The 15,194-nt window shown below is 39.7% G+C and overlaps 1 protein-coding gene across 1 annotated transcript in view; it reads left to right on the top strand.

Moving 5' to 3' along the window:
• The window catches only part of ak5 (adenylate kinase 5), a 76,446-nt gene that overhangs the window by 45,629 nt on the left and 15,623 nt on the right, over positions 1–15,194 (top strand). Inside the window, exons 9-10 of the mRNA XM_023410914.2 lie at positions 5,914–5,959; positions 9,461–9,505. Of these exons, the coding sequence (XP_023266682.1) occupies positions 5,914–5,959; positions 9,461–9,505 (91 nt within the window). The remainder of the gene's footprint in view (positions 1–5,913; positions 5,960–9,460; positions 9,506–15,194) is intronic.

The following is a 15,194-nucleotide window of genomic DNA, read 5'->3' as shown; positions in this document are numbered from 1 at the left end:
TTCGGCTTCCTCTCTCTTTTCTTCCTCATCAGTCTGCAGATGATGACAGTCAGCTGGATCTCACTACATAAAATACAAAAACAATTCAGTGGTTGGGCAGAGTATGAGGACGAGAAGAGAAATATGTGTTTCAATCAGCATCGCTCCAGTCGACACTGAGACTTGATTATTGATTGGACACATATATATCCTGACTAATATATATCTTGTCGTGCTGAAAAAGGGATTTTAACAGACTTATTTCTAATCTTGTTTGGCCTCTTTTTGTTGAGCCATTTCATTGATGATTTATCATCAGCTTCTGCATTATGTTACTGAGTGTTTGTTAGTTTTTTCCCACTTTCTTGTTAAGTTAAACTGTGAATGACGCTGACAGTGAATAATAGAGTCTACAGCCATACTTGTGATAAAGGCTCATAGTGAACAATGTTAACATGCTGATGTTTAGCAGACAAAATGTTTACCAAGGTCACTGTGTTCATTTAGCATGTTAGCACTACTGAATATGACGGCTTTTTAACTTGTGTTTGATACCGTGAACCTTTGACCAGAGAATGGCACTAGATTTATAGCACAGGTTTTTTAAAGTTATTACATTGCTTCCTCTGGGGACCATGAATGTGTGAATCAAATTTCACAGCAGCAGTCCAGCCGATAGCTGTAGAGATGTTTCAATAAGAAGCAAAAATGTGAACCTGCTGGTGACGCTATAGGAAAAGTCAGGGAGCAACAAAAGTCATTCAAATGTATCCTCTGGAGACTCTGAATATCCATAGAAAATTTCATGGCAGACCATCCAATAGTTGTTGAGATATTTCATTCTGGACTAAAATGGTGGATGACTGACCAAAAAGGCGACCGACAGACTGACATTGGCATCCTAAAGCTGTGTCACTATGTTGCCAATCCTGGTCAATATCATTAAAAAGTTAAGTTATTGTCCGTCTATTTGTTTTTAACCCAAGGCCCAAGGACAACGAAGTCATTTAATTTGAGAAACAAACAAACAAACAAACAAACAAACAAACAAACTGCAACAAAAGTGAGTAAACCCTTCAGAACCCTTCAGCAGTGAGATTCAATAATTAAATTTTTCAACATTTTGTATGTCTGCCTTTATTTCTGATGACAGATTCAATGCTCCTGGGCATGGAGTCTTACGCATATCTGTGGAGAGATGTTCCGCCGTTCGTCACGGATGATTCTTTTCAGCTGCTGTTTGCTGGAGGGGATTTGTTGCTTGATCTTTTGCTTTAAAATACACTGGATTCAAGTCAGGAGACATACTTAGTCATAGTTTTCACTTTTTTCTTCTTTAAAAACTCTGTGTTTGCGATCACTGTCATGTTGGAAAATTCCTCTCTTGTCAAGCTTCTTGAGAGTGGGAGTCATCTTTTCATTCAGTATTTGGGAATACAAATTTGCATTCATAATGCCATCTATAAATGTCATCTGCCCTACACCTTTTGCACTTATGCAGCTCCATATCAGCACACTCCCACCTCCATGATTCATGGTCGGTGCTATGCAGTCACTGTGGTAGTCCTGGCTGGCTGCACACAAAAACATGCTGAACCGCAGCTGATCCAAAAAAATTTATTTTGGTTTCATCTGACAGAAGAATGTGTTGCTGCCATCATTCATCGGGCGTCTTTTCACGTTCTTTGGCAAAGTTTATTCATGCTTTTGTGAGAAACGGTTGCCACTGACGTCACCGGTGGAGGCTCACTCCAAAAAAATGTCTTTTGCACCGTCTGATCAGTCACTGAAACACCAACTTATACACATAATCCCTGTGCCAAGTCAGAAGCAAACATGTCTTTTTCAAAGCAAGGCTGAAAAACAACTGTGTAATCTGCTATTTATGCAATGACAGCGACTGCGCCTTCTGTTATTCAGGCTCTTCCTGTTCTCCTCTTCCTCACCGCTGCTGCTGCTGCTTCAGCTTACGCTCAGTAGCAAACTTAGGCTCTTGTACCCTTTCCCATCTTTATGAAGTCTCACAATCTGGTTTCTCCTCACCATGTGGAGCCATGTTGCATTAAGCCCCTTTTCCACTGGTCAAAAAACCCGCTAAGACCTACTAACATTGGGGCTTTTGTGGCAATTGAAAAGGGTACAATTGGCATTCACACCCGGGTCAAATGACTCTGCAGTAGATGCGGGTATTTAATGGCTCCAGCTCCAGTCGACATTGACGTTAACAACACCAGGGTGAACCGGCTGATTTTCACCCCTTTTCCTGCTGTGACATCTTCCAGAGCACAGACACTGTAGACACACCTGTCACCTGCCCAGCACGGTGCTGTTCAACCACAAACACTGTGGCTACACTGCGCTCCAGGATGACAGAGTGAGCTGCAGCCCTGAAATAAGTTTTAAAAAACACACAATCACTGTTCGAATCGTCTCACACGGAGGCTCAAGAGATGAGACGTGACAGTTTAGCAGTTTGCATGGCGGCTAGCGGCTCAGTCCTTCTCCCCTGCGTCTGCGTGTGTGCTCTGTAAGTGCATGTGATGACATCACTCCTTGCAGTGGAAAACCGGCTTTGATTAGCAGGTTTACCCACGTTTATACCTGCTCATTTTGGTGTAAAAAGGGTATTAGACACAACCCAGGCCAACACTGAGGAAGCTGTGGTGTTCACAGGTTATTTTATCACCTCGTTCATGCAGTTGGCCGTAATTGTAAATTAGGTTTAATCACTTTAAGTGCATTGATGTTGTACTTTGGGGCCTGTATTTTCAATGCAGTCTATTCAACCTCTTTGTTTTTAATAATACATAAGATCCAATACTGAACACTGTCAGATCACACAATCTTCAATCATTTTTGTGATATTGCAGGGGTGTACTCACTTTTGTCGTGTAGTCCACCTCCTCAGTGGGCGGACATCTTTTTCATGATATTGTTGTTGCCAGAGCACCTGATATAATATTTTGATGTGTACATAATACTTTGTGGCTTTGAGAAATATAAAAACAATTCAGTTAAATTACATTTCACGCTATATTTATGTGCACATTAGATGTTTCTCTCTCAAATTTGAAGTCGGATGCTCAGTTTTCACACATTCCTGATGAAGTGCATAATGCAGCCTATTGTTTGGTCTCCGCTCCGATAGCTGTTTGCCTCAGACCTGCCTGTAGAGATAATAGATGCCTAGTTAGATTTTTGAAAACATGTTGCACAATTTGAATAGTTGCTGCCAACAAACATCATAATGTTGCAAGCTGTGTTGGGTGATGCAGCAACATTCAAGTTTTACATCCCGGTGAGAGACTCAAAAAATGGAAACCCTAATCTGTGCTCTTAATATTCCCTCTCTACTCCCATAAACTGGTGTTTGCCATTTAAAAGATCCATTAACATTTTAATTTGAAACTCTCTTTGCCTCGTCATTTTTCGAACAGAAATGAGACAGCACTTGACTACAGAGTCCATTAGGCGTAAATTGATTGATCAAATTAATTTACACATCATTCATTCAAATTATTAAATCATCCATTCTGTACAATAATTAGTTTTGCTGACTTCATTCAGTGACCTGTATCGTTAATTTGTTTAATGCATTCTGTCAAATTAGTAATAGTAAGTTATCACCTTCATTTCATTTCCTTCATGATATGGAGCTGTTGTATTTACAGTAATACAGTTTTATTGTGATACTCAAATACAAGCACGGTATGTATTGTAATTTGGGATTTGGCCGTTATGATTAACATCCCTTAGGCACTGTTATGTAATGAGATGACAGATTGTTTTTCCATATTATCTTTGATGATACAGGATGACAACAGGTCGGTGAGCCAGTCAGAAGAGAGGAGGCTCTGAGCCTCTCTTCTGATTGGCTGACTGTTTTCTGAGTGATTTGAATAAAAACATAGCAGGTTTCAGTAAACACTCAGAGAAACCAAATCCTGCAAGGTTGGAGGGTGGGTCCAGGTGGGCGGGGCTTGGGGCATGGATGAGGGTGGTGACTGCTTTGTTGTGACATCACAAAGTTCCAGAAGTCCTGACGGCTGGTTTTAAGGCTCAGTGTCTGAATACAGGATGTGTGTGTTTCTCTGTGGACTGAGGCTTTGATACTTTCACAGTATTAATATAGAACCTAGACCTGCTTTATAATCAAAGAAGGCACAGACATCTCACTTTATACAATATGGGACATTTAAGGGTGCAAATGATTAATTATAGGGAATAAGTTAAACCAGCACTGATCAATATTTTTATATTAACAAATGTGTCAAATATGTGATGTGAAAGGTGTCGAACCCTCAAATAATCAACACACAACTCTGCAGTTCCCCTTAGTTCTATCGAGACTTTTTAGCTTCTTTCATCTCATTGTTTTGGTTTTTTACCTGCTACGACAGAGAGAGTTAGCGACTTGCTCTGTATCTGCTGGATGTGTAAATAAACAACTGCTTCATTCACCACATCAACTTTATTAAGTGATGATATGTTGTGTTTACAGCTTTTTGCACTGCCCCCAAGTGGCCAAAAAAATCAATCAATTCAAGTTTGAGCTAAAATATTAATAACTGATACATAGAGCTGAAGAAAACTGCAGATTCAGGTGATAACTCCACACTACAAGCAAAACCTTGCACAATACATGTAATTGTTTAATCCACTTAATATGAAAATATTGATTATAGCAGCTTTAAATAATGTAAGGGATCAAATCTCAATTCAGGAAATTTTCTGTAAATTTATTACAAAACAATGCTTATATTAAAAGATGATAAGGGTGAATGTCTCTCTTGGGGCTCTGAATATTATCCTCCTCTGTGCACACACATACTTCACAAAGATGAGGCTTCACACATTTGTCCGTTTCTGCTGTGACCAGACATTTAGATCATAAAAAAATTATTATTTTTTAATGCTACAACTCCGGTCATTAGAAGGTCATTTGTGCCAGGATGATGCAGATGGCCGAAGCTGAGGGGGATAAACATGGAAACCTGCAGCACTGAGACTTTGGGGATTATTTTTGGAAATGGTCTCAAATATCTGAATTTAGTTTATGTGTTCTTGAATCAAATGAATCAGATTTTCTCTGGAAACAGATTAAACTAAGAGGAAAACGTCTCTCTGCCGATTTTTCTGCCCCAGTTTGACTGTGACGTGTTTGTAAATGTAATCATCTTTCAATGAACGAGGCTGCTGGGAGTTTCAGTCTGCCTCCAGACTCAGACCATGTGTTTGCTCCAGGGAGACTGAGGGTTTACTCAGCACTTATTCTCTCTTTCTCAAACACTCTTTCATCTTCTTTTCTCTCTTCCTCTCTGTCTTGGTCTTTGTTTTTCCTACGCTCTTTTGCCAAATACTGTGACTCTCTTTTTCTTTGTGTTTCTATTTCGATTTCCTTTGTTTCATTTTCACAATGCTATATCGCCGAAAAATATGTGGACGCCCCATTCTTCTGGTTATAATGCTACCGAATACAATTATGTTTTAAAAGACAGCGTCCTTCCAACTTTGTGTCAACAGTCTGAGTAAGGCTCTTCAACATGACGATGCCCCCATGCGCAAGGCCAAGGTCTGGTTTCACAAAGATATTTTAAAATTTAGACTAGTCTGTACATGGATGGATTATCAAACGGGCTTTCTGGACCCAGAACCAGAAACTCAACTTAACCAGAAATCATGGTGAATTAGTCCATGTAGTGAGACAAGAACTAGACAGCTTTGAGCAGTGGATGAATGGAGATGTCTGTCTGAAGTCTGACTGTTCATTAGATCTAAGTCATAGTCTATCTTTGTGAAACTGGTCCGTTTCCCAGTTGGTGTGGTAGCACTTGACTGGCCTGAGGAAATACGCAAATCCGAGCTAAATATTTGGCAAATTAATTGGTATTAAAGAGAATCATTGGTTCATGTGAGTCTCTCGTGTCTTTCCAGGTTGAAGAGGAGGAAGAAATTGGGTACGCTGAAGGAGCTGCAGACAGTGAGTTGATGAAATAATGATTTTTATCGATTGTACAAACAGTCAAAAGACGAGAAAATCAAACACTCTCCATCTTTCTTCTGTAACACACACACACCTTATCTCATCAACAAAGCTTTTATAAGCAGTCACACATTTATCCTTTCTTATGCCTTCTTTCATAAACTAGCAGCCCACTCCATTCAGCATTTCATCTCACACACACACACACAGTTTCATCTGAGTAAATGCCACGTGTCATGTAGCTGTTATTCACCAGATGCCTGAATGAGTTTCTCCCTGCTGCCTGCCTATGTGCATGTGTGCATGTGTGCGTGTTTTCATCAGAATGTCTGTGCATCAACATTATTGACTGTGTAATGGAGGGGGAGGAGGACTCGTCTGTAGCTTCACTGTCATCAGTTGGACCTGATGTTTATCTCGTCAGCTAACTGCAGAGGACAGAGAGGAGGAGGAGGAGGAGGAGGAGGAGGAGGAGGAGGAGGAGGACACCTGTCTGATTAAAGGAGACCAAACTCTGTGTTTAGTCGACATGTAGGCCAGCAGAATTGGATAAAACATGAATACAGAGAAGAACGGCGCGCTCTCCTCCTCACAGGTCCGAGTTCAACTCTGATGTCAGGTGTGGTCACCGGTGACCTTTGATTGGCTTCCACTGGTCCACATGTTGTGTAATTACTGTTTAGAGCTGCGACCAACGATTATTCTCATTATCGATTATGTTTTTGATTAATCAATCAAGCATTAGTCGGTTAAATGTCAAAAGATGCTGAAAAATGGCCATTACAACCTGTCAGAGAACAAGGTGATGTCCTCAAATGTCTTACTCTGTCACACAGATTTTCATTTGACAATAATGTAAAACAGAGAAAAGCAACAATTTTTACTTAAACAACTGATTATCAGAACAGGTGCCCCTTTTCTTCTGTCAGTCGAATAAGATATTAATTATCTAATTGTTTCTGTAGAAATAATTAAGCACTTTACTTTTCTTACACTGAAGATCAGCACAGACACACGTGGCTCAAGCCTTCACCCTTTGACCATCTTTGGGTAATTTTCCCCCTCTGGACTAAATGAATAAATGAATAAACATTATTAATGTATTGGTGGTATAATTATTGCTAACACTGCTGTTATCATTATTATGTTAAGGTAACCCTTGGCATTAAATGCCATAGTGTAATAATAATAATAATAATAATAATTTATATTATACACGTTATCTTTAAAGTGGATACACTGTCTTCATAAAGCTAATTTAATCAAATAATCAATGAAGACAAATGTATTTGCTAAAATGATGTAGTATACTGTGAGTATTAAAAAAAAGATGCCACATGTCCGTGTGCGTCTATGGAGATTAGTACATCGTTCATATCGTTCAGACTGTATTTATTCTGTGATATAGTCTCTGTTTCTCCTAAACAAATTGCTGCCACAGCTGGAAAAACACTTCCTATGAGTTTTCATGGAAATATCTATCTGAGCGAGTGTTTACAGCAGGAAATTTAATCTAAATGTAAATTAGAAGGAGAAACTGACAGTTATTGGCTTAACCTTTTGTGGTAAGCAATGCAAGTTAAAACTGCAAGTTCGCCTGCAGGATAACATTCATTTAAAAAACTGATGTTTAGATTTTAGCATATACATCTGCCAATAAATAATTAGATATTATACTAAAGAGATGCTTAATATGTGTGTGAGTTAACAAAAGGAGAACTAGTAAATACAGGAGGTATTAGTACATAATGGAGCTGCAGATAACAATCATTTTGATTATAGATTAATCGACTGTTTCTCTATAAAATGTCAGAAAATAATGCGGTTCGGTGAGAGTGGTGCCCAATATAGTTTCCCAAGATGTACTCAGATTACTTCTTTTTAGTCAATGAAGGGTCCAAAAGATATTATATTTATTCATATTCAAAAATATTCAGTTTAAAATCGTTTATGACAAAGAAAAGCAAAGCACGTTTGATTATAGTTATATAGTTATATGTCAACTAATGTTGATATTTGAGACTAATTTAATTTTCATTGAAACTGGAACTGAAAAGCTTCCATCATTAAACAGTACATATGTTCATCATAATCATCATCATATGTTGTTCACTAATCTTTTATAATAATTTGTTTTATTTCCTTCATGAATTGAAATTGTTCACATCAGTTCTGCTCCCTTTAGCTGCAGAGGCACATTAACCAGTCTTGCAGTCTTAATTCATTAGATTGAAAGTGACTACTGTATGTTTATGTGTTAATCGGTATCAGTGAATGTACACTGCTCAAGAAAATTAAGGGAACACTTAATCATCACAGTATGACACCAAGTCAGTTAAACGTCATGGATATCAATCTGTCCATTTAGGAAGCAACAAGTGATTGTGAATTAGTTTCACCTGCTCTGATGCAAATGAAAGTGACAACAGGTGCAATGGAGAGGCAAAAGAAAGACAAACCCCAGAAAGGGAATGGTTTCACATGTGGTGGCCACAGACAGTTGCTCTCTCCTGATCCTTCCTGACTGAGTCCTCTCTAGGTTTGTGTTTTGCTAGTGTCTTTGTCACTACTGGTAGCATGAGGCGGTACCTGCAGCCCCAATCAGGTCGCACAGGTAGTCCAGCTCCTCCAGGATGGCACATCCATACGCGCAGTCGCAGGAAGGTTTGCTGTGTCTCCCAGCACAGTCTAAAGAGCATGGAGGAGAAACCAGGAGACGCCCGTTACACGAGGAGAGCTGGACAGGGCCAGGGAAGGGCATCAACCCAGCAGCAGGACCGGTACCTGCTCCTTTGTGTGCGGAGGAACAGGAGGAGCACTGCCAGAGCCCTACAACATGACCTCCAGCAGGCTCCTGGTGTACATGTTTCTGACCAAACTGTCAGTAACAGACTCCACGAGGGAGGCATGAGGGCCCCACATCCTTTAGTTGGGACCTGTGCTCACAGCCCAGCACCATGCAGCTTGATTGGCATTCGCCAGAGAACACCAGGATTGGCAGGTCCACCATTGGCGTCCCATTCTCTTCACGATGAGCACATGTGACAGGCGTGAAAGAGTCTGGAGACGCCGCGGTGAACGTTACACTGGCTGTAACATCATCCAGCATGACCGGTTGGCGGTGGGTCAGTGATGGTCTGGGGAGGCATATGTCACAGCCAGCGGTGCCCTGACTGCTGTTAGGTACTAGGTTGAAATCCTCAGAGCGACTGTCAGACCTTACGCTGGTGCAGTGGCCCTGGGTTCCTCCTGGAGCAGGACAACGCCCGGCCTCATGTGGCCAGAGTGTGGAGGCAGCTCCTGGATGACGAAGGCGTTGATGCCATTGACTGGCCCTCACCTTCCCCCGACCTAAATCCAGTTGAGCACCTATGGGACATTATGTATCGGTGCATCCGAGTAATATGTGAAAAGTGTGTGTGTGTGTGTGTGTGTGTGTGTCTCCTTGTGTGCTGATCGGCTCTGCATGTTAAACTCTGATTTTCTCTCCTGTGACAGGTTATAGTACAGAACAGAGGAAACCAAAGGTCATCTTCCTGATGGGTACGTACATGTGGTCGAGCTCACACACACACACACACACACACACACACACACACACACACACACACACACTGGTTTGCTGTAGTCATGCACCTGATTTGCATATAATAACACTCCTTTCTTCGTTTTTCCTGTTCTGAGAAAATGCTTTAAATCTGTTGTCTAAAGTAAAATCACTGAGCTGAAACACGGCTGTTTCTCAAAGTTCCCAAAAAGGATTGTGTGTGTGTGTGCTGAAACTATGCTGAGTCAGTTAATTAATAGAGCATTATCACTGGCAGAAGTTTAGTCAATCAATAGAAAATCAGTGATTAGGATTACAATTCTGTCATTTATTAAGCAAAGATGGGAAGTGTTTGCTCGCTCCAGCTTTTCTCGCTCGCTCTATATCACTGTTAACTGAATATCTTTGAGTTTTCGACTCTTGATCAGATGATGAGTCAATCAACTGTTAAACTGATTGACAGAAAAATAATCTGCAACATATCAATTAAGCGTTTCAGTTATTTTTCAAACAAAAATGTGCGGATGTACTGTCTTTCTTTGTCATATGTCATTAGAAATTGAATATGTTTGGATTTTTAAAGACGACGCTCTGGGCCCAGAAGAATCATGAGGCCATTATTTGACATTACAACAGTATTTAGAGTCTGAATAATTAAACAATAAATGAAGAAAGAAGAGAAAATAACTGACAGATCAGTCGTTAATGGAAATATTTCTACATGCAGCTTTAAAATTTCTGGAGACATGAGAAGTTTTATACCAATAACACAAATATTTCGAGAGCTTCCTTAGATATTTAATGTGAAATTTCGATCTGCAGCCTGAGTATCACCGCTGCTAGTAATTAAAAATTCATCATTTTTCTCTGTGTGAAAGTAAAAATCAAACAAATCTGAAAACACACAAACACAGGTGCCTAAAAACTGTGCTCAGGTGCGGCAGATGAGTAAATGTACTCATTTACTTCACACCTCTAGAGGCGGAGAGTGGTGCATTTCTGTCATCAATTATTATGCTGCGGTGGCACAGTGAGGCAGTGCAGCTCAGTCTGCTAATTGACAGGACAGAGAGATGAAGGTTAATGAGAGAGCTGGGACACACAGAGTCTCCATTAACCACCATTCACCTTTCTACCATGGAAAAACACTAAAGGTACAGTCATTTAAAGATTATTTCATCAGTATTGTGTGTGTGTGCGTGTGTGTGCGTGTGTGTGCGTGCGCGTGCGCATTCCCTTTCACACCCATACAGATTATAGACCAGTTATGTGTATTAGTGTTGAAATCCCCTTCTTTGGAAACTAACATGACAAATCCCCACTGATCTGTTTTAACACCAGTTTGTCTGATTATGTGAGAAACAGACGTGGAGAGAGACCAAGAGCTTTTTCTCAGCAGGAGCGGATAATTGGAGGAAAATGCCAACTGCATATATAACAACTGTCACCTAGACTCCGATCTGTCTCCTTAGCAGATTTTATTGCATATAATGAAAGGCTGGCCCGTTCAGCAACAACATATTCATGATTTTATTCTGTTTACACCAAATTGTGATCATACCGTCTGTGTGTTGCAACTGACTGTGGGATTTATTGGAGCCAGAACTTGTTTAAGACTTTTGATTTCATGTCTCATCTTAGGCCTGAGTAAAGCATCAGGCTACCTGTGTCAGCTTCTGACTGTCACTGTTGTTCTGAGCTGTTATACAGTATGTAGAAGCAGATGTTGAAGCTGAAACTATCACATTCCTCCTCAGATCTCTCTCAAACCTGTCACCTCCCCCTGTTCTGCCTGTGGATTGCCACCAGCACTATGTGGAACAATTCACAGACTGATAGCACTATGAAAAGTTACATGAAAATGAACATGCGCAGAGTTTTTCCACATTCTGTCTTCCTATTTCAGTATTTTCTTTATATGATATCCTGAACATAAAAACCCGGGACTCAGTCGGTCTCCCACATTTAAGAATTTAATAGTGAAGTGATTTAAGTGATTAAGTGATTTTCTCAACACTGTGATCTGTAGCTTACTTTCTGTAACAGATTTCTAAGCTCTTTGATCTGTTGTTTCTTGCCAAAAGGCCCCTTGGGAGTTGTAGTTAACATCTAAGACAAAGTTTTTATCTACACTAGTTTGTACCTTCGTCTTTGTATCAAAGAAGAAGATATTTTTAAACAGAGTTCTTGATGTTTTGAACCAGAAGAGTTTCATGCTGATCTAAACTGTAGAAGTGCTATAACTGTCTATGGGAAAAATTAATGGAATAGCTCCTCCCACTTCACAGCTCTATAGATTGGACTTTCTTTTTTGAAAATAACCACAAAAGACAAAGAGTTTCATCATATATCTCTGTACAATACACAGCAGAGTATTCAACCAAATCCTTAAAGCTTCACTAATTGATTTTTGGCCAGCTGAAGGCTGTAAACACGGCATCTGGCATATTATTAGCTTAAAAGGTTGTTATAGCTAACATGTTAGCAAACAGTTATTATATACATTTACACATCCAACACACACACACACACACACACACACACACACACACAAACACATTTAATTGGAACCGCTTGACAAGTGTGAGTGCAATGTTGACTTCCCTTTTAGCTCTCATTTGGTCTCCACCAACTCCGGAGAGCACAATCTGGCTCATTAGCTGCTAAATGTTTCACCATGTTCACCAGCTGGTTGCTAACTTTGCACAGTGGGTTTTTCACAGCTTTGTCAGAGCTGCTGCTGCTGGAAATGACACTAAAGACACTTAAACACTCTGCATAGTCAGAGCTGAGCCGCGGAGTCAGGTGGTAATGTTCTGTGGGCTCATCAAGCAACAACCATTACATCTGTCAACATAAAAAAATGTGGGCTACTGCAGCTTTAAAAAACAAAGTCTGTTCTGAACTTCAAAGCAGCCTGGCTGTTCACTTCAGGTCCACTCTCTTCACAAGGGTGAAACGATCAAGAAGAGTCCATTTGTCTTAATTTAAGCTGAGCACCCTCCTTTTTAATGAGCTCATTAGCGTCTGTGTTTTTGTCACATCACTTCCACTGCACTACTCTCAGAAAACTGGACAGAATGATTTATGAAAATCCCAAAATTGGGTCTGCTTCAGAGACGCTGGAGCACACGCGTTTACAGCTGCTTGAGTCAAAGCATTTTCCCCAATCGTAATGTTTCGTCAAACATAATATGAACCCCTTCACCCTTTCATTAATTTATAGCAATTTTCAGCTTTCAGGAGAACTTGTTACAAGTTACAAACTGCTTTACAACAAGGACTAAATGCAATGACTGAATTATGCTGCACAAGTAAAACTAAACTGACTACTTAACTATGAGATACAGTCAGTACCTCAGCTATTTACACCACGACCCATTTTCTGAAGTAGTGAGTTATTTATGTGAACAGGGAGCCGTACCTGCCTCTATGAAATGTTCTGTGTCACCTCAGAGGACATGATTTCTTTCCTGGCACATCAGACGTCAAGCCTGACTTTGAAAGCACCGTCTCAAGACTCCCTGACGCAGCAATGATGACTCCTGACTTCCGCATAAAAATGTTCATGTCCTCTTAACAGCCCCGTATCCCCCTGTCGCTCTTTTCCGACGCTGCTGATGCTGCTGCTTCAGGGGAGACCCAGGTTATCTGTCAGACTCTGGTTTCCTCTCAGGTGAAGACAGGCTCAAAGTCACTTGCTACAAATCTGTCTTACTAAGAGAGTTTCTAAGAGTTTCTAAGAGAGCTGGAGTGATGCTGTCTGGTGACCCGTGTCAGATCTTAGATTGGATAAATATTAGAGACTCCAAACGGTTGAAACACTTTTTGCATTTCTACTCGGGACTATTTGGAGTAGACCAAACTTTTTAACTTACATCAGTCTGCTAATTACCTAATTACCATTTCAACGTGATTTTATATGTCATATTATTCACTGTATTTATTCAAAAGGGAAAAATTCTGATATTGCAACTGACCCAAACCCTGGGGACAGTTACAATACAGATCAGGAATGGTTGCAGCCTGCTTTTTGTCTCAATGAGCATAGTATTCTGAAAAGGTACATTTTTATATGTACATATATATATAGTGATTTATTTATACCTTAATATTTTAGTATCATTTATTCTGTTTTGGTATGACTGCTGAGCTTGGGCATAGTTATAAAAACTTGTTGCAGCAACCTTTCCCCACCCTATCAGCCATGAGAGAATATCATGTGCTAGACACACTGACCACGACACAGTCTGCTGTGTTCTGCATCAGCTGTGATTCAAACTATGAAAGTTGTGAAAAGTCAGGACAGTATGACAAAAAATACAGCTCATGAAAAAAATACTTTCATACCTTCAAAACTATTTTTTTCACTAAATGCAGCAGTAGATGTGTGTGTGTGTGTGTGTGTGGGGGGGGGTCTAACTGAGCATGTGCAGTATGAGTGTCATCACTCCAGCATGTTTCCAACTGAAGAAATGTTGCAACCGTCCCCAGTCTCCCCTACTCAAATGAATAGTTTTAGTAGAAGTTTGTTGAGGTACCAAAAGTAATCAAAGTTGCACAGAAACTGAAAATCCATTAAAACTCTCCTTAAATTAACCCGCTAAAAGCTGCATTGTCTAGTTAAATCAGGGCATGAATGTCTTCTGCTGTCAGTTCAAAACGCTAAGAAACATTTTAGTTCATGATATTTCATTAAATTTGTTGCCGTTTGTTAAACATCCCCTGCTGCCACTGTCTGAATGTTGTCAATCATAAAATAGTTGCTGAACAACACGTAGAGGTAGAACCAGTTAAAACTTTTGTATGAGTATTTAAGTTCTCAAACTACTTTAATTAAAAGTTGGGAGAGAGGAGTTTTGGGTGGTCTGTTTTAATTTGGGTTTACCCATCCAACACCTCCCTGACCATAAAAACGGGTGGAAAAGTTGAAACAGTGTTCTGCAGTGGTGCTTCAGAAAGAGGCAGCGATAATGCCGGAGGGAAACGCTAATGTGAGGTTTCACTGGTATTTTTTTTTTCCCTTTAGTCTCTGTTCAGTTCTTCTGTTCTTCATGTTCTCATCCCTCTCATCTTCTTCTTTGCTATTTCCCTCCTCTCTGCAGAAAATTACCATTTTTACCCTGGTAATCTGACTTTAATTTAAATGGTGAATAAGCTGCTCTGGGTGAGAGGAGTAATGTCAGTTGTTTTAAATTGATGCAATGGAAATTTAGCACTTCGGTGAAATTGGGTGGAAAACTGTTTTCTGGTGTTAAAAGATTTCATTAACAAGCAAAAACTTCCACCAATGTGGAACTTTCTAATCATTTTTTCCCCAAGGACTTAGTCTTTTTTAATATTCTATTATCATTATTAACAGATTAAATGCTAATGAAATGACAAAATAATAATGTAATTTATTTATTTATTTTATGTAATTAATCAAATAAAAGCAAAATTACATTTGCAGGTTCCAGCTCTAATGTTTGACTTTGCAATTTTTATTTCATTTCAGTAACAAAAAAGTTTTGGGGTTTTTAAACTGTAGCTCAGAAAAAACAAGCAACTGGAAGATGACACTTGTAAAGGGCATGTATCCTTATTTTCTTACATTATTTAGACTCAAAGACTAAAAATATCCTTCCTATAACCCAGCCCCCCTTATTTTCTGTTGCTGTACCTATTAAGATTTCTAATTGTGGC

This window comes from Seriola lalandi, unplaced genomic scaffold (assembly GCF_002814215.2).
Source record: "Seriola lalandi dorsalis isolate HSWRI2012SDOR001 ecotype SW California unplaced genomic scaffold, Sedor1 jcf7180002054441, whole genome shotgun sequence".
NCBI classification, from domain to species: domain Eukaryota; kingdom Metazoa; phylum Chordata; class Actinopteri; order Carangiformes; family Carangidae; genus Seriola; species Seriola lalandi.
This window is presented reverse-complemented; position numbering and strand designations above follow the sequence as displayed.